At 49.3% G+C, this 23,883-nt stretch overlaps 1 protein-coding gene across 1 annotated transcript in view; it reads left to right on the top strand.

The window, feature by feature from the left end:
* Nucleotides 1-23,883, top strand: part of LOC135519836 (intermembrane lipid transfer protein VPS13B) — a 764,993-nt gene that overhangs the window by 713,153 nt on the left and 27,957 nt on the right. Inside the window, 10 exon segments of the mRNA XM_064945043.1 lie at nucleotides 1,840-1,921; nucleotides 1,924-1,985; nucleotides 13,604-13,704; nucleotides 13,706-13,803; nucleotides 13,806-13,890; nucleotides 16,964-17,091; nucleotides 17,959-18,008; nucleotides 18,011-18,060; nucleotides 18,062-18,185; nucleotides 23,709-23,827. Of these exon segments, the coding sequence (XP_064801115.1) occupies nucleotides 1,840-1,921; nucleotides 1,924-1,985; nucleotides 13,604-13,704; nucleotides 13,706-13,803; nucleotides 13,806-13,890; nucleotides 16,964-17,091; nucleotides 17,959-18,008; nucleotides 18,011-18,060; nucleotides 18,062-18,185; nucleotides 23,709-23,827 (899 nt within the window).

The raw sequence follows: 23,883 nt of genomic DNA on the forward strand, positions 1-23,883 counted from the left end.
TTCAACAAGGTAGGAACAGGTCACTGTTATAACATTCAACAAGGTAGGAACAGGTCAGACAACCACATATCACTGTTATAACATTCAACAAGGTAGGAACAGGTCACTGTTATAACATTCAACAAGGTAGGAACAGGTCAGACAACCACATATCACTGGTATTATATTCAACAAGGTAGGAACAGGTCACTGTTATAACATTCAACAAGGTAGGAACAGGTCACTGTTATAACATTCAACAAGGTAGGAACAGGTCAGACAACCACATGTTATAACATTCAACAAGGAGAAGGTCACTGTTATAACATTCAACAAGGTAGGAACAGGTCACTGTTATAACATTCAACAAGGTAGGAACAGGTCACTGGTATTACATTCAACAAGGTAGGAACAGGTCACTGTTATAACATTCAACAAGGTAGGAACAGGTCAGACAACCACATATCACTGTTATAACATTCAACAAGGTAGGAACAGGTCACTGTTATAACATTCAACAAGGTAGGAACAGGTCACTGGTATTACATTCAACAAGGTAGGAACAGGTCACTGGTATTACATTCAACAAGGTAGGAACAGGTCAGACAACCACATATCACTGGTATTACATTCAACAAGGTAGGAGCAGGTCACTGTTATAACATTCAACAAGGTAGGAACAGGTCACTGTTATAACATTCAACAAGGTAGGAGCAGGTCAGACAACCACATATCACTGTTATAACATTCAACAAGGTAGGAGAAGGTCACTGTTATAACATTCAACAAGGTAGGAGAAGGTCACTGTTATAACATTCAACAAGGTAGGAGCAGGTCAGACAACCACATATCACTGGTATTACATTCAACAAGGTAGGAGCAGGTCACTGTTATAACATTCAACAAGGTAGGAGCAGGTCACTGTTATAACATTCAACAAGGTAGGAACAGGTCACTGTTATAACATTCAACAAGGTAGGAACAGGTCACTGTTATAACATTCAACAAGGTAGGAGAAGGTCACTGGTATTACATTCAACAAGGTAGGAGCAGGTCACTGTTATAACATTCAACAAGGTAGGAACAGGTCACTGTTATAACATTCAACAAGGTAGGAACAGGTTAGATAACCACATATCACCGTTCCATCTATAAAGTGTCAATGAGACTAACTAACACATAGAAAAACAGTATCAGATAGACATGAGTTACTGGAAGCATGTGGAGGCATTAACTCTGTCTCTGTCTGTCTCTGTGTCTCTGTCTGTCTCTCGGTCTGTGTCTGCCTCTCTCTGTCTCTCTCTGTCTATTTGTCTCTGCCTCTTGTCTCTCTGTCTGTCTGTGTCTGCCTCTCTGTATGTGTCTGTCTCTCTCTGTCTCTCTGTCTGTCTCTGTCTCTGCCTCTCTCTGCCTCTCTCTGTCTCTCTCTCTGCCTGTCTCTGTTTCTCTTTGTCTCTCTCTGTCTGTCTTTGTCTCTCTCTGTCTGTCTCTGTCTCTCTCTGCCTCTCTCTCCTCTCTCTCTCTGTCTCTGTCTCTGCCTCTCTCTGTTTCTCTGTCTCTGCCTCTCTGTCTCTCTCTCTCTGTCTCTGCCTCTTTCTCTGTTTCTGTCTCTCTCTCTCTGTCTCTGCCTGTCTCTGTCTGTTTCTGTCTTTCTGCTGTCTCTGCCTCTCTGTTTCTGTCTCTCTCTGTCTCTGTCTCTCTCTGTGTCTCTCTCTGTCTGTGTCTGTGCCCTGTCTCTGTGTCTGTGTCTCTGCCTCTCTGTGTCTGTGCCCCCTCTGTGTCTGTGTCTCTGTCTGTGTCTGTGCCCCTGTCTCTCTGTCTGTGTCTCTGTCTGTGTCTTTGCCCCCTCCCTCCCTATAGGTTTGTCAGTTCTGCGTGTCGTCTGTGGTGAGACACGGCATCCAGATTATCCAGATAGAAGACAGGACCATCCTGGTTAACAACACCCCTACTTCCTGTCATATAGAGCCCTACTGTCTGACCAGGCCCTGGGGACCACAGACCAGGTAACACCCCTACTTCCTGTCCTTTAGACCTCTACTGTCTGACTAGGAACCATTCTCATTGACGGGCTGTAGTGGAGCAGGTTGAGAGCTTCAAGTTCCTTGGTGTCCACATCAACAACAAACTATCATGGTCCAAGCACACCAAGACAGTCGTGAAGAGGACACGACAAAACCTATTCCCCTCAGGAGACTGAAAAGATTTGGCATGGGTCCTCAGATCCTCAAATGGTTCTTCAGCTGCACCGTCGAGAGCATCCTGACCGGTTGCATCACCGCCTGGTACGGCAACTGCTCGACCTCTGACCGCAAGGCACTACAGAGGGTAGTGTGTACGACCCAGTACATCACTGGGGCCAAGCTTCCGCCATCCAGAACCTCTGTACCAGGCGGTGTCAGACGGCGGCCCTATAGATTGTAGGCACGTATGGCCCAGTACATCACTGGGGCCAAGCTTCCGGCCATCCAGGACCTCTGTACCAGGCGGTGTCAGACGAAGGCCCTATAGAGGGTAGTACGTATGGCCCAGTACATCACTGGGGCCAAGCTTCCGGCCATCCAGGACCTCTATACCAGGCGGTGTCAGACGAAGGCCCTATAGAGGGTAGGCACGTATGCCCCAGTACATCACTGGGGCCCAGCTTCCGGACATCCAGGACCTCTACACCAGGCGGTGTCAGACGAAGGCCCTATAGAGGGTAGTACGTATGGCCCAGTACATCACTGGGGCCAAGCTTCCGGCCATCCAGGACCTCTACACCAGGCAGTGTCAGACGAAGGCCCTATAGAGGGTAGTACGTATGGCCCAGTACATCACTGGGGCCCAGCTTCCGGCCATCCAGGACCTCTATACCAGGCGGTGTCAGACGAAGGCCCTATAGAGGGTAGTACGTATGGCCCAGTACATCACTGGGGCCAAGCTTCCGGCCATCCAGGACCTCTATACCAGGCGGTGTCAGACGAAGGCCCTATAGAGGGTAGTACGTATGGCCCAGTACATCACTGGGGCCCAGCTTCCGGCCATCCAGGACCTCTACACCAGGCGGTGTCAGACGAAGGCCCTATAGAGGGTAGGGCACGTATGGCCCAGTACATCACTGGGGCCAAGCTTCCGGCCATCCAGGACCTCTACACCAGGCGGTGTCAGAGGAAGGCCCTATAGAGGGTAGTGCGTATGGCCCAGTACATCACTGGGGCCCAGCTTCCGGCCATCCAGGACCTCTATACCAGGCGGTGTCAGACACTTAAAATGGTCAAAGCCACCCCAGTCACAGACTGTTCTCTCTACTGCCGAATGGCAAGCGGTACCGGAGCGCCAAGTCTGGGTCCATCAGACTCCTGAACAGCCAATCATATGGCCACCCGGACGATGTTCATCGATCCCCCTTTCTTTTACGTGGCTGCTACTGCTGTTTATTATTGATGCATTTCACCCCTACCTACATGTACATACTACCTCATACCCCTACCTACATGTACATACTACCTCATACCCCTACCTACATGTACATATTAACTCATACCCCTACCTACATGTACATACTACCTCATACCCCTACCGACATGTACATACTACCTCATACCCCTACCGACATGTACATACTACCTCATACCCCTACCTACATGTACATACTACCTCATACCCCTACCTACATGTACATACTACCTCATACCCCTACCTACATGTACATACTACCTCATACCCCTACCGACATGTACATACTACCTCATACCCCTACCTACATGTACATACTACCTCATACCCCTACCTACATGTACATATTACCTCATACCCCTACCTACATGTACATACTACCTCTACTACCTCATACCACTACCTACATGTACATATTACCTCATACCCCTACCTACATGTACATATTACCTCTACTACCTCTTACCCCTACCTACATGTACATACTACCTCATACCCCTACCTACATGTACATACTACCTCATATCCCTACCTACATGTACATACTACCTCATACCCCTACCTACATGTACATACTACCTCCTCTACCTCATACCACTACCTACATGTACATACTACCTCATACCCCTACCTACATGTACATACTACCTCCTCTACCTCATACCACTACCTACATGTACATACTACCTCATACCGCTACCTACATGTACATATTACCTCTACTACCTCATACCCCTACCTACATGAACATACTGCTCATATCCCTACCTACATGTACATATTACCTCATACCCCTACCTATATGTACATACTACCTCATACCCCTACCTACATGTACATACTACCTCATACCCCTACCTACATGTACATACTACCTCATACCCTACCTACATGTACATATTACCTCATACCCCTACCTACATGTACATACTACCTCATACCCCTACCTACATGTACATATTACCTCATACCCCTACCGACATGTACATATTACCTCATACCCTACCGACATGTACATACTACCTCATACCCCTACCTACATGTACATACTACCTCATACCCCTACCGACATGTACATACTACCTCATACCCCTACCTACATGTACATACTACCTCATACCCCTACCTACATGTACATATTACCTCATACCCCTACCTACATGTACATACTACCTCTACTACCTCATACCACTACCTACATGTACATATTACCTCATACCCCTACCGACATGTACATATTACCTCTACTACCTCTTACCCCTACCTACATGTACATACTACCTCATACCCCTACCTACATGTACATACTACCTCATATCCCTACCTACATGTACATACTACCTCATACCCCTACCTACATGTACATACTACCACATACCCCTACCTACATGTACATATTACCTCATACCCCTACCTACATGTACATATTACCTCTACTACCTCATACCACTACCTACATGTACATATTACCTCATACCCCTACCTACATGTACATATTACCTCTACTACCTCATACCCCTACCTACATGTACATATTACCTCATACCCCTACCGACATGTACATATTACCTCATACCCCTACCTACATGTACATACTACCACATACCCCTACCTACATGTACATACTACCTCATACCCCTACCTACATGTACATACTACCTTATACCCCTACCTACATGTACATACTACCTCATACCCCTACCTACATGTACATACTACCATACCCCTACCTACATGTACATACTCATACCCTATACCTCCTCTACCTCATACCGCTACCTACATGTACATATTACCTCTACTACCTCATACCCCTACCTACATGAACATACTACCTCATATCCCTACCTACATGTACATATTACCTCATACCCCTACCTACATGTACATACTACCTCATACCCCTACCTACATGTACATACTACCTCATACCCCTACCTACATGTACATACTACCTCATACCCCTACCTACATGTACATACTACCTCATACCCCTACCTACATGTACATACTACCTCATACCCCTACCTACATGTACATACTACCATACCCCTACCTACATGTACATACTACCTCATACCCCTACCTACATGAACATACTACCTCATACCCCTACCTACATGTACATACTACCTCATACCCCTACCTACATGTACATACTACCTCATACCCTACCTACATGTACATATTACCTCATACCCCTACCTACATGTACATACTACCTCATACCCCTACCTACATGTACATACTACCTCTACTACCCCCATACCCCTACCTACATGTACATACTACCTCATACCCCTACCTACATGTACATACTACCTCATACCCCTACCTACATGTACATACTACCTCATACCCCTACCTACATGTACATATTACCTCATACCCCTACCTACATGTACATACTACCTCATACCCCTACCTACATGTACATACTACCTCTACTACCTCATACCCCTACCTACATGTACATACTACCTCATACCCCTACCTACATGTACATACTACCTCATACCCCTACCTACATGTACATACTACCTCATACCCCTACCTACATGTACATACTACCTCATACCCCTACCTACATGTACATATTACCTCATACCCCTACCTACATGTACATACTACCTCATACCCCTACCTACATGTACATACTACCTCTACTACCTCATACCCCTACCTACATGTACATACTACCTCATACCCCTACCTACATGTACATACTACCTCATACCCCTACCTACATGTACATACTACCTCATACCCCTACCTACATGTACATATTACCTCATACCCCTACCTACATGTACATACTACCTCATACCCCTACCTACATGTACATACTACCTCTACTACCTCATACCCCTACCTACATGTACATACTACCTCATACCCCTACCTACATGTACATATTACCTCATACCCCTACCTACATGTACATACTACCTCATACCCCTACCTACATGTACATACTACCTCTACTACCTCATACCCCTACCTACATGTACATATTACCTCATACCCCTACCTACATGTACATACTACCTCATACCCCTACCTACATGTACATACTACCTCTACTACCTCATACCCCTACCTACATGTACATACTACCTCATACCCCTACCTACATGTACATATTACCTCATACCCCTACCTACATGTACATATTACCTCATACCCCTACCTACATGTACATACTACCTCATACCCCTACCTACATGTACATACTACCTCATACCCCTACCTACATGCACATACTACCTCATACCCCTACCTACATGTACATATTACCATACCCCTACCTACATGTACATATTACCCGTACTACCTCATACCCCTACCTACATGTACATACTATTTCTACTACCTCATACCCCTACCTACATGTACATACTATTTCTACTAACTCATACCCCCACCAACATGTACATATTACCTCAACTAACATGTACCCCGTGTATATAGCCTCCACATTGACTCTGTACCAGTACCCCTGTATATAGCCTCCACATTGACTCTGTACCGGTACCCCTGTATATAGCCTCCACATTGACTCTGTACTGTAACACCCTGTATATAGCCTCCACATTGACTCTGTACTCCCTGTATATAGCCTCCACATTGACTCTGTACCGGTACCCCTGTATATAGCCTCCACATTGACTCTGTACCGGTACCCCTGTATATAGCCTCCACATTGACTCTTGTACCGGTACCCCTGTATATAGCCTCCACATTGACTCTGTACCGTTACCCCTGTATATAGCCTCCACATTGACTCTGTACCGGTACCCCTGTATATAGCCTCCACATTGACCCTGTACCGGTACCCCTGTATAGCCTCCACATTGACTCTGTACCGTAATACCCTGTATATAGTCTCCACATTGACTCTGTACCGGTACCCCCTGTATATAGCCTCCACATTGACTCTGTACCGTACCCCTGTATATAGCCTCCACATTGACTCTGTACTGGTACTCTGTATATAGTCTCCACATTGACTCTGTACCAGTACCCCTGTATATAGCCTCCACACTGACTCGGTACCGGTACCCCTGTATATAGCCTCCACATTGACTCGGTACCGTAATACCCTGTATATAGCCTCCACATTGACTCTGTACCGGTACCCCTGTATATAGCCTCCACATTGACTCTGTACCGGTACCCCTGTATATAGCCTCCACATTGACTCTGTACTGATACCCCTGTATATAGCCTCCACATTGACTCTGTACCAATACCCCCTGTATATAGCCTCCACATTGACTCGGTACCGTACCCCTGTATATAGCCTCCACATTGACTCGGGTACCGTACCCCTGTATATAGCCTCCACATTGACTCGGGTACCGGTACCCTGTATATAGCCTCCACATTGACTCTGTACCGGTACCCCTGTATATACCCTCCACATTGACTCGGGCACCAGTACCCCTGTATATACCCTCCACATTGACTGGCACCAGTACCCTGTATATAGCCTCCACACTGACTCGGTACCGGTACCCCCTGTATATAGCCTCCACATTGACTCGTTACCGGTCCCCCCTGTATTTAGCCTCCACATTGACTCTGTACCGGTACCCCCTGTATATAGCCTTCACATCGACTCTGTACTGGTACCCCCCTGTATATAGCCTCCACATTGACTCTGTACCAGTACACCCTGTATATAGCCTCCACATTGACTCTGTACCGGTACCCCTGTATATAGCCTCCACATTGACTCTGTACCGGTACCCCTGTATATACCCTCCACATTGACTCGGTACCGGTACCCCCTGTATATAGCCTCCACACTGACTCTGTACCGGTACCCCTGTATATAGCCTCCACATTGACTCTGTACCAGTACCCCCTGTATATAGCCTCCACATTGACTCTGTACCGGTACCCCTGTATATAGCCTCCACATTGACTCTGTATCGGTACCCCTGTATATAGCCTCCACATTGACTCTGTATCGGTACCCCCTGTATATAGCCTCCACATTGACTGGGTACCGGTACCCCTGTATATAGCCTCCACATTGACTCGGTACCAGTACCCCCTGTATATAGCCTCCACATTGACTCGGTACCGGTACCCCCTGTATATAGACTCCACATTGACTCTGTACCGGTACCCCCTGTATATAGCATCCACATTGACTCGGTACCGGTACCCCCTGTATATAGCCTCCACATTGACTCTGTACCGGTACCCCTTGTATATAGCCTCCACATTGACTCTGTACCGTAATACCCTGTATATAGTCTCCTCATTGACTCTGTACCGATAATACCCTGTATATAGCCTCCACATTGACTCTGTACCAGTGTCCCCTGTATATAGCCTCCACATTGACTCGGTACCGGTACCCCCTGTATATAGCCTCCACATTGACTCTGTACCAGTACCCCCTGTATATAGCCTCCACATTGACTCTGTACCGTAATACCCTGTATATAGCCTCCACATTGACTCTGTACCTTAATACCCTGTATATAGTCTCCTCATTGACTCTGTACCGATAATACCCTGTATATAGCCTCCACATTGACTCGGTACCGGTACCCCCTGTATATAGCCTCCACATTGACTCTGTACCAGTACCCCCTGTATATAGCCTCCACATTGACTCGGCACTGTATCCCTGTATATAGCCTCCACATTGACTCTGTACCTTAATACCCTGTATATAGTCTCCTCATTGACTCTGTACCGATAATACCCTGTATATAGCCTCCACATTGACTCTGTACCTTAATACCCTGTATATAGTCTCCTCATTGACTCTGTACCGATAATACCCTGTATATAGCCTCCACATTGACTCGGTACCGGTACCCCTGTATATAGCCTCCACATTGACTCTGTACCAGTACCCCCTGTATATAGCCTCCACATTGACTCTGTACCGTACCCCCTGTATATAGCCTCCACATTGACTCTGTATCGGTACCCCTGTATATAGCCTCCACATTGACTCTGTACGGTACCCCTGTATATAGTCTCCACATTGACTCTGTACCGGTACCCCTGTATATAGCCTCCACACTGTCTCGGTACCGGTACCCCTGGGGTTGAGATACACTGCTCTGTGACTGTGGATATTCACACACACACACACACACACACACACACACACACACACACACACACACACACACACACACACACACACACACACACACTCCCCCTGCTCCTGTCTCAGTCCCCACTCTGCCAGTCTCACCATGTGGTCGTTGGCTCCCCACAGCCCAGACACATTAGACAAACACCATGAATTGGATGCAGGTTTGTGCTTTCATCTCGGGACACGTCTGTCCCCCCCCACACTCCTTGAAGAACAACGCGGTGATGTCATTTCACGAGCCTTCAGATCCTCCCGGAGAAGACGATGGCGTGAGGTTACCAGTTGCCACTGCCGGTTAGACGAAGAACCTTAACGGGCAGGACTGTGACGGCTTTAAAACGCAGACCACAAACAGCGGTCTTTCTAGTTGGCTGTTCATCATGCTTTAGTGGCTAACCGCGTCCGTACCAAACTACTCCCTGTTCTCAGCATGCTTATGCCTGCTACCAGTTTAGTCTTCTCTGGGAGGAACGACACGTTCTCTCTATGAGAAACGGCAAGTCCTCTCTGGGGGAACGACAAGTCCTCTCTGGGGGAACGACAAGTCCTGTCTGGGGGAACGACAAGTCCTCTCTGAGGGGGAATGACAAGTCCTCTCTGGGGGGAACGACAAGTCCTCTCTGAGGGTGCACTATTGTAAGTGGCTGTTCCACTGGATGTCAGAAGGTGAATTCCTCTTGTAAGTCTCTGGATAAGAGCGTCTGCTAAATGACTTAAATGAAATGTAAATGAGGGGAAATGACAAGTCCTCTCTGGGTCCTCTCTGGGGGAACGACAAGTCCTCTCTGGGGGAACGACAAGTCCTCTCTGGGGGAAACGACAAGTCCTCTCTGGGGGGAACGACCAGTCCTGTCTGGGGGGAACAACAAGTCCTGTCTGGGGGAACGACAAGTCCTCTCTGGGGGAACGACAAGTCCTCTCTGGGGGGAACGACAAGTCCTCTCTGGGGGGAACGACAAGTCCTCTCTGGGGGGAAACGACAAGTCCTCTCTGGGGGGAACGACAAGTCCTCTCTGGGGGGAACGACAAGTCCTCTCTGGGGGAACGACAAGTCCTCTCTGAGGGGAACGACAAGTCCTCTCTGGGGGGAACGACAAGTCCTGTCTGGGGGAACGACAAGTCCTCTCTGGGGGAACTCCTGGGGGAAACGACAAGTCCTCTCTGGAACGAAAGTCCTCTCTGGGGGGAACGACAAGTCCTGTCTGGGGGAACTGTCCTCTCTGGGGGGACGACAAGTCCTGTCTGGGGGAACTACAAGTCCTCTCTGGGGGGAACGTTGTCCTACCGACAAGTCCTCTCTGAAAAACAAGGTCTGCATCCTAACTCCTGCTCGTAAGTCCTCTCTGGACACCTATCACTGAGTATCTTCATGCAGTTACTGGGGGGGGACTACAAGTCCTCTCTGGGGGGAACCAAGTCCTGTCTTTCTCCTGGGGGAACACAAGTCCTCTCTGGGGGACAACCTGAGGCAGGATAAGTCCTGTCTGGGGGAACACATGATTAAGAATGTCCTTCTAATGTAGTCCTCTCTGGGGGGAAAAAGTGACATTCCTCTCTGGGGGGAACTCAAGTCCTTCTAACAATTTAGCAGTCCTGTAGTGTCCTTTTTTTGTCTGGGGGTGAACTCCTGTCTTAGTTGCAGTGCAGACAAGTCCTGTCTGGAAATAACCTCCTGGGGGGAATCTTCCTCATGTCTTCGACAAGTCCTGTCATCTCTGGGGGGACTGTCTGGGGGAACGACAAGTCCTGTCTCCGTCTGGGGGGAAACTACCTGTCCTGTCTCCTGTCTTCTCCTGTTTTCTCCTGTCTTCTCCTGTCCTCTCTGGGGGGAACGACAAGTCCTGTCTTCTCCTGTCGGGGGAACTCCTGTCTTCTCCTGTCTTCTCCTGTCTGGGGGGTCTCCTGTCGACTCCTCTCTGGGGGGAACGACAAGTCTCTCTCCTGTCTTCTGGGGGAACGACCAGTCCTCTGAGGGGAAACGACAAGTCTTCTGGGGGAACGATGTCTTCTCCTGTCCTCTCTGGGGGAACGACAAGTCTCCTGTCTTCTGGGGGGGAACGACAAGTCTTCTCCTCCTTCTGGGGGGAACGACAAGTCTCTTGTCTTCTCCGACAAGTCTTCTCCTGTCCTGTCTGGGGGGAACTGTCCTGTCTGGGGGGACTGTCCTGTCTGGGGGGAACTGTCAACTCCTTGTCCTCCGAGCAAAAAGGGCATTAACTGCCTGTCACCTATCACAGTCTTCATGCAGTTACTGGCTAACATGACCCCCCCATTTTCTCCTGAACACAATCAACCGTACTTGTCCTGTTAAGAATGTATTTAATGTAGCTTTAACTCATTTTCTAACAATTTAGCAGTTAGTGCCTTTTTTTGTTGCTTGGTTAGTTGCAGTGCAGAGTCTCCTGTCTTCTCATGTCTTCCCTGTCATCTCCTGTCTTCCTCTCCTGTCGTCTCCTGTCTTCTCCTGTTTTCTTCTCCTGTCTTCTCCTGTCTTCTCCTGTCTTCTCCTGTCTTCTCCTGTCTTCTTCTCCTGTCTTCTCCTGTCGTCTCATGTCTTCTCCTGTCGTCTCCTGTCTTCTCCTGTCTTCTCCTTTCTTCTCCTGTCTTCTCCTGTCTTCTCCTGTCTTCTCTGTCTACTGTCTTCTCCTGTCTTCTCCTGTCTTCTCCTGTCTTCTCTTGTCGTCTTCTCCTGTCTTCTCCTGTCGTCTCCTGTCTTCTCCTGTCGTCTCCTCTTCTCTTGTCGTCTCCTGTCGTCTCCTGTCTTCTCCTGTCTTCTCCTGTCGTCTACTGTCTTCTCCTTCTCCTGTTTTCTCCTGTCTTCTCCTGTCGTCATGTCTTCCTGTGTTCTCCTCTCTTCTCCTGTCTTCCTGTCGCCTCATGTCTTCTCCTGTCATCTACTGTCTTCTCCTGTCTTCTCCTGTCTTCTCCTGTCTTCTCTGTCGCCTCCTGTCTTCTCCTGTGGTCTCCTGTCGCCTCCTGTCATCCTGTGTTCTCCTGTCTTCTCCTCTCTTCTCCTGTCTTCTCCTGTTTTCTCTCTCTCCTGTCTTCTCTTGTCTTCTCCTGTCGTCTCCTGTGTTCTCCTCTCTTCTCCTGTCTTCTCCTGTCTTCTCCTGTCTTCTCCTGTCATGTGCGTCTCCTGTCTTCTCCTGTCTCTCCTGTCGTCTCCTGTCTTCTCCTGTCGTCTCCTGTCGTCTCCTGTCTTCTCCTGTCGCCTCCTGTCGTCTCCTGTCTTCTCCTGTCGTCTCCTGTCGTCTCCTGTCTTCTCCTGTCTTCTCCTGTCGTCTCCTGTCTTCTCCTGTCTTCTCCTGACTTCTCCTGTCTTCTCCTGTCGCCTCATGTCGTCTCCTGTCTTCTCCTGTCTTCTCCTGTCGTCTCCTGTCTTCTCCTGTCCTCCTGTCGCCTCCTGTCGTCTCCTGTCTTCTCCTGTCTTCTCCTGTCGTCTCCTGTCTTCTCCTGTCTTCTCCTCCTGTCTTCTCCTGTCGCCTCATGTCGTCTCCTGTCTTCTCCTGTCTTCTCCTCTCTTCTCCTGTCTTCTCATGTCGTCTCTGTCGTCTCCTGTCTTCTCCTGTCTTCTCCTGTCGTCTCCTGTCGTCTCCTGTCTTCTCCTGTCTTCTCCTGTCGTCTCCTGTCGTCTCCTGTCTTCTCCTGTCTTCTCCTGTCTTCTCCTGTCTCCTGTCTTCTCCTGTCTTCTCCTGTCGTCTCCTGTCTTCTCCTGTCTTCTCCTGTCGTCTCCTGTCTTCTCCTGTCTTCTCCTGTCTCTCTCCCTGTCGCCTCCTGTCGTCGTCTCCTGTCTTCTCTTCTCCTGTCGTCTCCTGTCGTCTCCCTGTCTTCTCCTGTCTTCTCCTGTCGTCTCCTGTCTTCTCCTGTCTTCTCCTGTCGTCTCCTGTCTCCTCCTGTCGTCTCCTGTCTTCTCCTCTCTTCTCCTGTCTTCTCCTGTCGTCTCCTGTCTTCTCCTGTCTTCTCCTGTCTTCTCCTGTCTTCTCCTGTCTTCTCCTGTCGTCTCCTGTCTTCTCCTGTCTTCTCCTGTCGTCTCCTGTCTTCTCCTGTCTTCTCTAGGCCTGTTCTCTCCCAGATACAGCGGTGTTCAGCCTTGCCCCAGCGGGAGAGAACACACCTTCCACACCTGTCTCTGTGGCCTGCTGGGACCTGCTGAGGAAGGAGGGGAGATCCTCAGTTCCCTCTACCAAGCAGACACATGATGTTCAGCTGCCTGCCCACCACAGACCCTGGACCTGTAGCTGGGTCTGAGTCCTGGAGCCTCCGGCCCCCATCAGACCTGACTTCCCCAGGCAGAGTGTGGCCGTCCCTGGGGAGATCTGCAGTAGCAGTGGCCTGAGCACCAGGTGGGTGAAACAGAGCAGAACAGAGAGACTACAGGATCTATCGTCTCTCTGTTCTGTCAGGGTCTGATCTCTCTGTCCTGTAGTCTCTCTGTCCTCTAGTCTCTCTGTTCTGTCAGGGTCTGTTCTCTCTCCCTTCTGTAGTCTCTCTGTCCTGTAGTCTCTCTGTCCTCTAGTCTCTCTGTTCTGTCAGGGTCTGTTCTCTCTCTGTCCTGTAGTCTCTCTGTCCTCTAGTCTCTCTGTTCTGTCAGGGTCTGTTCTCTCTCCCTTCTGTAGTCTCTCTGTCCTGTAGTCTCTCTGTCCTCTAGTCTCTCTGTTCTGTCAGGGTCTGTTCTCTCTCTGTCCTGTAGTCTCTCTGTCCTCTAGTCTCTCTGTTCTGTCAGGGTCTGTTCTCTCTCCCTTCTGTAGTCTCTCTGTCCTGTAGTCTCTCTGTTCTGTCAGGGTCTGTTCTCTCTCTGTCCTGTAGTCTCTCTGTCCTCTAGTCTCTCTGTTCTGTCAGGGTCTGTTCTCTCTCTGTTCTGTAGTCTCTCTGTTCTGTCAGGGTCTGTTCTCTCTCTGTTCTGTAGTCTCTCTGTTCTGTCAGGGTCTGTTCTCTCACTGTTCTTTCAGGGTCTGTTCTCTCTCTGTTCTGTAGTCTCTCTGTTCTGTCAGGGTCTGTTCTCTCTCTGTCCTCTAGTCTCTCTGTTCTGTCAGGGTCTGTTCTCTCTCTGTTCTGTAGTCTCTCTGTTCTGTCAGGGTCTGTTCTCTCTCTGTTCTCCAGTCTCTCTGTTCTATCAGGGTCTGTTCTCTCTCTGTTCTCCAGTCTGTTCTGTCAGGGTCTGTTCTCTCTCTGTTCTCCAGTCTCTCTGTTCTGTCAGGGTCTGTTCTCTCTCTGTTCTCCAGTCTCTCTGTACTGTCAGGGTCTGTTCTCTCTCTGTTCTCCAGTCTCACTGTTCTGTCAGGGTCTGTTCTCTCTCTGTTCTGTAGTCTCTCTGTTCTGTCAGGACAGAGAGAACAGACCCTGTCTGGAGGACATAAAGCACAGAGCCTTTAGTGGTCATGCCCTGTTAAACACTGCCCCTGGAGCCATATGGGATGCCCTCATCATTTCCACTGTCTCTACGCCTTCTCTCTGTTCTCTCTCTCTGTTCTATCTCTCTCTGTTCTATCTCTCTCTGTTCTATCTCTCTGTTCTCTCTCTCTGTTCTATCTCTCTGTTCTATCTCTCTCTGTTCTATCTCTCTCTGTTCTATCTCTCTCTGTTCTATCTCTCTGTTCTCTCTCTCTGTTCTATCTCTGTTCTATCTCTCTCTGTTCTATCTCTCTCTCTCTTCTTCTCTTTCTGTGTTCTCTTCTCTCTTTTATTTCTCTCTCTGTTCTCTCTCTCTCAATCTCTCTTTCTTTCTTCTTTCTAACTCTCTCTCTCTCTGTTCTCCAGTCTCTGTTCTGTCAGGGTCTGTTCTCTCTCTCTATTTCTCTTTCTGTTTCTCTCTCTGTCTCTGTCTCTCTCTCTGTGTCTCTCTCTCTGTCTGTTTCTCTCTCTCTCTCTCTCTCTGTTTCTCTCTCTGTCTGTCTCTCTCTCTGTTTCTCACTCTCTCTCTGTCTCTCTGTCTGTCTCTCTCTCTCTGTTCTCTTTCTCTCTCTGTTCTCTCTCTCTCTCTCTCTGTTTCTCTCTCTGTCTCTGTCTGTTTCTCTATCTGTCTCTGTCTGTCTCTCTCTTTCTCTCTCTCTCTGTTCTCTCTCTCTGTCTTTCTCTCTGTTTTGTTTCTCTCTGTCTGTCAGGGTCTCTCTCTCTCTCTGTCTCTCTCTCTGTTCTCTCTCTGTTCTCTCTCTGTTCTCTCTCTCTGTCTGTCTCTGTCTGTCTCTCTCTTTTCTCTCTCTCTGTTCTCTCTCTCTCTCTGTCTGTTTCTCTCTCTCTCTCTCTCTGTCTGTCTCTCTCTCTCTCTGTCTCTCTCTCTGTTCTCTCTCTCTCTCTGTTTCTCCCTCTGTCTGTTTCTCACTCTCTCTCTGTCTCTCTCTCTCTGTCTGTCTCTCTCTCTGTTCTCTCTCTGTTCTCTTTCTCTCTCTGTTTCTCTCTGTCTCTGTCTGTTTCTCTCTGTCTCTCTCTCTGTTCTCTCTCTCTGTTCTCTCTCTGTTTCTCTCTCTGTCTCTGTCTGTTTCTCTATCTGTCTCTGTCTGTCTCTCTCTCTCTCTCTCTCTCTCTCTCTCTCTGTCTGTTTCTCCCTCTGTCTGTTTCTCTCTCTCTGTCTCTGTCTGTTTCTCTCTGTCTCTCTCTCTGTTCTCTCTCTCTCTCTCTGTCTCTCTCTCTGTTTCTCTCTCTGTCTCTGTCTGTTTCTCTATTTGTCTCTGTCTGTCTCTCTCTCTCTCTGTTTCTCTCTCTCTCTCTCTCTCTGTCTGTTTCTCCCTCTGTCTCTCTCTCTGTTCTCTCTCTCTCTGTTTCTCCCTCTGTCTGTTTCTCTCTCTCTCTCTTTCTCTCTCTCTCTCTGTCTGTTCCTCTCTATCTCTCTTGTCTCCGGGGGTGGCCTAAACACAGGCTGTTATAGTCGACTGTTTGGACAGCTTTCCTCTCAAAGGAAGCAGAAACAGCCTTCTCCTCTTCATAATTGGGCCACGAGTTCAGAAGTGATTTTTACAACACAGATACTTTCTTTCTTTTGTTCTTTCATGGCCCAGCTGTGTTTCCCTCGGTCTGTCCGTGTGTGTTTCTGTGTGTGTATGTGTGTGTGTGTGTGTGTGTGTGTGTGTGTGTGTCCCTTCCTTCCCAAGCCTGCCTCCAATCAGGGCCCTACCCTGCAGGCCTGCCTCCAATCAGGGCCCTACCCTGCAGGCCTGCCTCCAATCAGGGCCCTACCCTGCAGGCCTGCCTCCAATCAGGGCCCTACCCTGCAGGCCTGCCTCCAATCAGGGCCCAACCCTGCAGGCCTGCCTCCAATCAGGGCCCTACCCTGCAGGCCTGCCTCCAATCAGGGCCCTACCCTGCAGGCCTGCCTCCAATCAGGGCCCTACCCTGCAGGCCTGCCTGGGCCTCTGGGCTCAGTGAGGGCCGGAGGGACCTGTGGTGCAGGTGGTTAAATGACTCGGTGTTTGGTCGTTTCAGAGCGTTGGTGATGACGTGTCAGGAACACCTGGGCGTCACCTACGTGACGCTGAACGAGGACCCCTGTCCTCACATGGTCATCCACAATCAGACCCCTCTCTCTATGCTGCTCAGGGAGAATGTCAAGGGTAAAGTCTGACACACACACACACACACACAGATACATACATATGTAAACACACTGTTAAAACAGTCCAACCTGATGCCAGAACTACACCTCTCCTCATATAACAGTCCAACCTGATGTCAGAACTACACCTCTCCTCATATAACAGTCCAACCTGATGTCAGAACTACACCTCTCCTCATATAACAGTCCAACCTGATGTCAGAACTACACCTCTCCTCATATAACAGTCCAACCTGATGTCAGAACTACACCTCTCCTCAGTCCAACCTGATGTCAGAACTACACCTCTCCTCATATAACAGTCCAACCTGATATCAGAACTACACCTCTCCTCATATAACAGTCCAACCTGAGACCTGATGTCAGAACTACACCTCTCCTCATATAACAGTCCAACCTGATGTCAGAACTACACCTCTCCTCATATAACAGTCCAACCTGATATCAGAACTACACCTCTCCTCATATAACAGTCCAACCTGATGTCAGAACTACACCTCTCCTCATATAACAGTCCAACCTGAGACATGATGTCAGAACTACACCTCTCCTCATATAACAGTCCAACCTGAGACATGATGTCAGAACTACACCTCTCCTCATATAACAGTCCAACCTGATGTCAGAACTACACCTCTCCTCATATAACAGTCCAACCTGAGACATGATGTCAGAACTACACCTCTCCTCATATAACAGTCCAACCTGATGTCAGAACTACACCTCTCCTCATATAACAGTCCAACCTGATGTCAGAACTACACTTCCCCACATGTGTGTTAACCTCAGACACGTTTTTAATATATACATACTTTGTGAATGTCTTTTTTAAATGGTTTACCTTTTGTCCCCCCTCACCCTCCAGAACCCCCCAGGACAGAGGTGTACTGCCGCCCCCCCCTGCCTCCCTCCACCATCCTCTCCACCATGGCCTCTACCACCACTTCTCCAGCTTCCCCGCCTGCAGACAGAGAGCCTCTACCGACCGTGCGGCTGAAGACCAGTCCTGACCCCAACAGTCTGCCGCCCGGCGACCTGCAGCGTCTCCCGGAGTGGAGCGACCCCGTGGACATCAACTGCCCCGGCACACAGGTCAGCAACGAATACGACCCGCTGATATCTGACGTTTCCCCGTCTCTGCAGACATTTTGTTTTAACGTACGGGGTGTTCCTGAGAATCAGAGCCACTATACTGGCGTTGCAAGAGCCCACACAGCATTATCCCCTATCGCCACCCATAGACACAGCATTATCCTCTACCGCCACCCATAGACACAACATTATCCCCCATCGCCACCCATAGACACAACATTATCCCCTATCGCCACCCATAGAATCAACATTATCCCCTACCGCCACCCATAGAATCAACATTATCCCCTACCGCCACCCATAGACACAGCATTATCCTCTACCGCCACCATAGACACAACATTATCCCCCATCGCCACCCATAGAATCAACATTATCCCCTATCGCCACCCATAGAATCAACATTATCCCCTACCGCCACCCATAGACACGGCATTATCCTCTACCGCCACCATAGACACAGCATTATCCCCTACCACCACCCATAGACACAACATTATCCCCTATCGCCACCCATAGAATCAACATTATCCTCTACCGCCACCCATAGACACAGCATTATCCCCTACCGCCACCCATAGACACAGCATTATCCCCTACCGCCACCCATAGACACAGCATTATCCTCTACCGCCACCATAGACACAGCATTATCCCCTACCGCCACCCATAGACACAACATTATCCCCCATCGCCACCCATAGAATCAACATTATCCCCTATCGCCACCCATAGAATCAACATTATCCCCTACCGCCACCCATAGACACGGCATTATCCTCTACCGCCACCATAGACACAGCATTATCCCCTACCGCCACCCATAGACACAACATTATCCCTATCACCACCCATAGAATCAACATTATCCTCTACCGCCACCCATAGACACAGCATTATCCCCTACCGCCACCCATAGACACAGCATTATCCCCTACCGTCACCCATAGACATAGCATTATCCCCTACCGCCACTCATAGACACAGCATTATCCCCTACCGCCACCCATAGACACAGCATTATCCCCTACCGCCACCCATAGACACAGCATTATCCCCTACCGCCACCCGTAGACACAGAATTATCCTCTACCACCACCCATAGACACAGCATTACCCCCTACCACCACCCGTAGACCCAACATTATCCCCTACCACCACCCATAGACCCAACATGATCCCCTACCACCACCCGTAGACACAACATTATCCTCTACCGCCACCCATAGACACAGCATTATCCCCTACCGCCACCCGTAGACACAGAATTATCCTCTACCACCACCCATAGACACAGCATTACCCCCTACCACCACCCGTAGACCCAACATTATCCCCTACCACCACTCATAGACCCAACATGATCCCCTACCACCACCCATAGACACAACATTATCCTCTACCGCCACCCATAGACACAGCATTATCCCCTACCGCCACCCGTAGACACAGAATTATCCTCTACCACCACCCATAGACACAACATTACCCCTACCACCACCCGTAGACCCAACATTATCCCCTACCACCACTCATAGACCCAACATGATCCCCTACCACCACCCGTATAGACACAACATTTTCCTCTACCGCCACCCATAGACACAACATTATCCCCTACCGCCACCCATAGACACAACATTATCCCCTACCGCCACCCATAGACACAACATTATCCCCTACCGCCACCCATAGACACAACATTATCCTCTACCGCCACCCATAGACACAGCATTATCCCCTACCGCCACCCATAGGCACAACATTATCCCCTACCGCCACCCATAGACACAACATTATCCTCTACCGCCACCCATAGACACAACATTATCCCCTACCGCCACCCATAGACACAACATTATCCTCTACCGCCACCCATAGACACAACATTATCCTCTACCGCCACCCATAGGCACAGCATTATCCTCTACCGCCACCCATAGACACAACAGTATCCTCTACCGCCACCCATAGACACAACATTATCCTCTACCACTACCCATATACCCAACATGATCCCCTACCACCACCCATAGACGCAACATTATCCCCTACCACCACCCATAGACCCAACATTATCTTCTACCACTAGAGGGCAGTATTGAACATTAGTGCTCTGGGTGGAAGTTCAAGTTGCCCTCATTCACCCTCCCCCCCAATCCTTAACCAATAGGGGTCACAACGTTACACTTAGTGCTCCCAATGTCAGTCAAAATACACTCCCTGTAAATCAATCCAGAGTTCAACACATAACACACTCTGGGTGACCCTAGTGTGTGTTTGGGGTTGTGTCTACCAGGACTGTGTGTAGTGTGTGTTTTGGGGTTGAGTCTGTGAGGTGCCTGGCGGGCGGTAGGGTCAGGGAGGTCGTCTGTGTCAGGTTGCAGAGGGGTGGCAGGACGACCCCAGGCAAGGTTAGGGTTTATTGTGACGGAGGGGGGGGCAGGGGGTTGGCCAGGTCAGTACTCTGCAGGAGCTTCCTGTTCCCGTCAACACGTTTAGACCCTGTTAGACCATATACTGTACCGTTAGCCCTGAGTCAACCCTTTAGCTGCCTGTTCAGTCAACACATTTAGACCCTGTTAGACCATATACTGTACCGTTAGCCCTGAGTCAACCCTCTAGCTGTCTCTTCAGTCAACACATTTAGACCCTGTTAGACCATATACTGTACCGTTAGCCCTGAGTCAACCCTCTAGCTGTCTCTTCAGTCAACACATTTAGACCCTGTTAGACCATATACTGTACCGTTAGCCCTGAGTCAACCCTCTAGCTGCCTGTTCAGTCAACACGTTTAGACCCTGTTAGACCATATACTGTACCGTTAGCCCTGAGTCAACCCTCTAGCTGCCTGTTCAGTCAACCCTCTAGCTGCCTGTTCAGTCAACCCTCTAGCTGTCTCTTCAGTCAACACATTTAGACCCTGTTAGACCATATACTGTACCGTTAGCCCTGAGTCAACCCTCTAGCTGTCTCTTCAGTCAACACGTTTAGACCCTGTTAGACCATATACTGTACCGTTAGCCCTGAGTCAACCCTCTAGCTGTCTCTTCAGTCAACACTTTTAGACCCTGTTAGACCATATACTGTACCGTTAGCCCTGAGTCAACCCTTTAGCTGCCTGTTCAGTCAACACATTTAGACCCTGTTAGACCATATACTGTACCGTTAGCCCTGAGTCAACCCTCTAGCTGTCTCTTCAGTCAACATGTTTAGACCCTGTTAGACCATATACTGTACCGTTAGCCCTGAGTCAACCCTCTAGCTGTCTCTTCAGTCAGTCATACACCGTTTGAGACCCTGTTAGACCATATACTGTACCGTTAGCCCTGAGTCAACCCTCTAGCTGTCTCTTCAGTCAACACATTTAGACCCTGTTAGACCATATACTGTACCGTTAGCCCTGAGTCAACCCTCTAGCTGTCTCTTCAGTCAACACATTTAGACCCTGTTAGACCATATACTGTACCGTTAGCCCTGTCACCCTCTAGCTGCCTGTTCAGTCAGCCATCTACTGTACCGTTAGCCCTGAGTCAACCCTCTGCCCTGTTCAGTCAACCCTCTAGCTGCCTGTTCAGTCAACCCTCTAGCTGCCTGTCAACCCTCAGCTGCCTGTTCAGTCAACCTCTAGCTGCCTGTTCAGTCAACCCTCTAGCTGCCTGATCAGTCAACCCTCTAGCTGCCTGTTCAGTCAACCCTCTAGCTGCCTGATCAGTCAACCCTCTAGCTGCCTGTTCAGTCAACCCTCTAGCTGCCTGTTCAGTCAACCCTCTAGCTGCCTGTTCAGTCAACCCTCTAGCTGCCTGTTCAGTCAACCCTCTAGCTGCCTGTTCAGTCAACCCTCTAGCTGCCTGTTCAGTCAACCCTCTAGCTGCCTGTTCGGTCAACCTGTTCTCTAGCTGCCTGTTCAGTCAACCCTCTAGCTGCCTGTTCAGTCAACCCTCTAGCTGCCTGTTCAGTCAACCCTCTAGATGTCGGTTCGGTCAACCCTCTAGCTGCCTGATCAGTCAACCCTCTAGATGTCAGTCAACCCTCTAGATGTCGGTTCGGTCAACCCTCTAGATGTCAACCCTCTAGGTTTCGGTCAACCCTCTAGCTGCCTGATCAGTCAACCCTCTAGATGTCGGTTCGGTCAACCCTCTAGCTGCCTGTTCAGTCAACCCTCTAGCTGCCTGATCAGTCAACCCTCTAGCTGCCTGATCAGTCAACCCTCTAGCCCTCTCAGCTGCCTGTTCAGTCAACCCTCTAGCTGCCTGTTCAGTCAACCCTCTAGCTGCCTGTTCAGTCAACCCTCTAACCCTCTAGCTGCCTGTTCAGTCAACCCTCTAGCTGCCTGTTCAGTCAACCCTCTAGCTGCCTGTTCTCAACCTGCTGCCTGATCAGTCAACCCTCTAGCTGCCTGCTCAGTCAACCCTCTAGCTGCCTGTTCAGTCAACCCTCTAGCTGCCTGTTCAGTCAACCCTCTAGCTGCCTGTTCAGTCAACCCTCTAGCTGCCTGTTCAGTCAACCCTCTAGCTGCCTGATCGGTCAACCCTCTAGCTGCCTGATCGGTCAACCCTCTAGATAGCTGCTGTCTACTCAGTCTGCCACCTGAACACAGGTCAGTCAGTCACAACACTTGAACAAGATCTGTCTGACCCAGGTCAGCCCAGGTCAGGTTAGCCCAGGTCAGCCCAGGTCAGCCCAGCCCAGGTCAGCCCAGGTCAGCCCAGCCCAGGTCAGCCCAGGTCAGCCCAGCCCAGGTCAACCCAGGTCAGCCCAGCCCAGGTCAACCTAGGTCAGCCCGTGTGAACCTAACCTCTCTGAGGAGAGATCAGAGCCAGATGACTGACATTCTCTCAGAGCACACTGCTGATTTAGGGTGTGTGTGCCTCTCTCTCTCTCTCTCTCTCTCTCTCTCTCTCTCTCTCTCTCTCTGTCTCTGTCTCTCTGTCTGTCTCTCTCTCTCTCTTTCTCTCTCTCTTTCTCTCTCTCTCTCTTTCTCTCTCTCTCTGTCTCTCTGTCTGTGTGTGTCTCTCTCTTTCTCTCTCTCTCTCTCTCTCTCTCTCTAACTCTCCTATCATCTGTGTTTACTGTAGAGAGGTCTAACTCTCCTACCGTCTGTGTTTACTGTAGAGAGGTCTAACTCTCCTATCATCTGTGTTTACTGTAGAGAGGTCTAACTCTCCTATCATCTGTGTTTACTATAGAGAGGTCTAACTCTCCTATCATCTGTGTTTACTATAGAGAGGTCTAACTCTCCTACCAACTATTGTCTTTACTGCTTGTAGATGATGTGTAAATGACACTAGTCTATATTCTGTCTGTCTGTTGCTGTCAGCGCCACTTCACCTAGTCACATTCTGGGTCTGAGTAGATGTACTGGGTAGATGTACTGGGTAGATGTACTGAGTAGATGTACTGAGTAGATGTACTGGGTAGATGTACTGGGTAGATGTACTGGGTAGATGTTGTGTGTAGGTGGTTTTCCTACCAGGGTTTGGCTGCCTCTACATAGATGTACTGAGTAGATGTTGTGTGTAGGTGGTTTTCCTACCAGGGTTTGGCTGTCTCTACATAGATGTCGTCCATCAGGATGGCACAATCATCCTTACCCTGGCACCAGAGGGCAGCGTGGACTCTGTCATGAGCCTGCACAACAGGTAACCTCTAACCCCTTACCTCTAACCCCTAACCTCTACACCCTAACCCCTACCCT

This window comes from Oncorhynchus masou, chromosome 29 (assembly GCF_036934945.1).
Source record: "Oncorhynchus masou masou isolate Uvic2021 chromosome 29, UVic_Omas_1.1, whole genome shotgun sequence".
In the NCBI taxonomy this organism is placed as follows: Eukaryota; Metazoa; Chordata; class Actinopteri; order Salmoniformes; family Salmonidae; genus Oncorhynchus; species Oncorhynchus masou.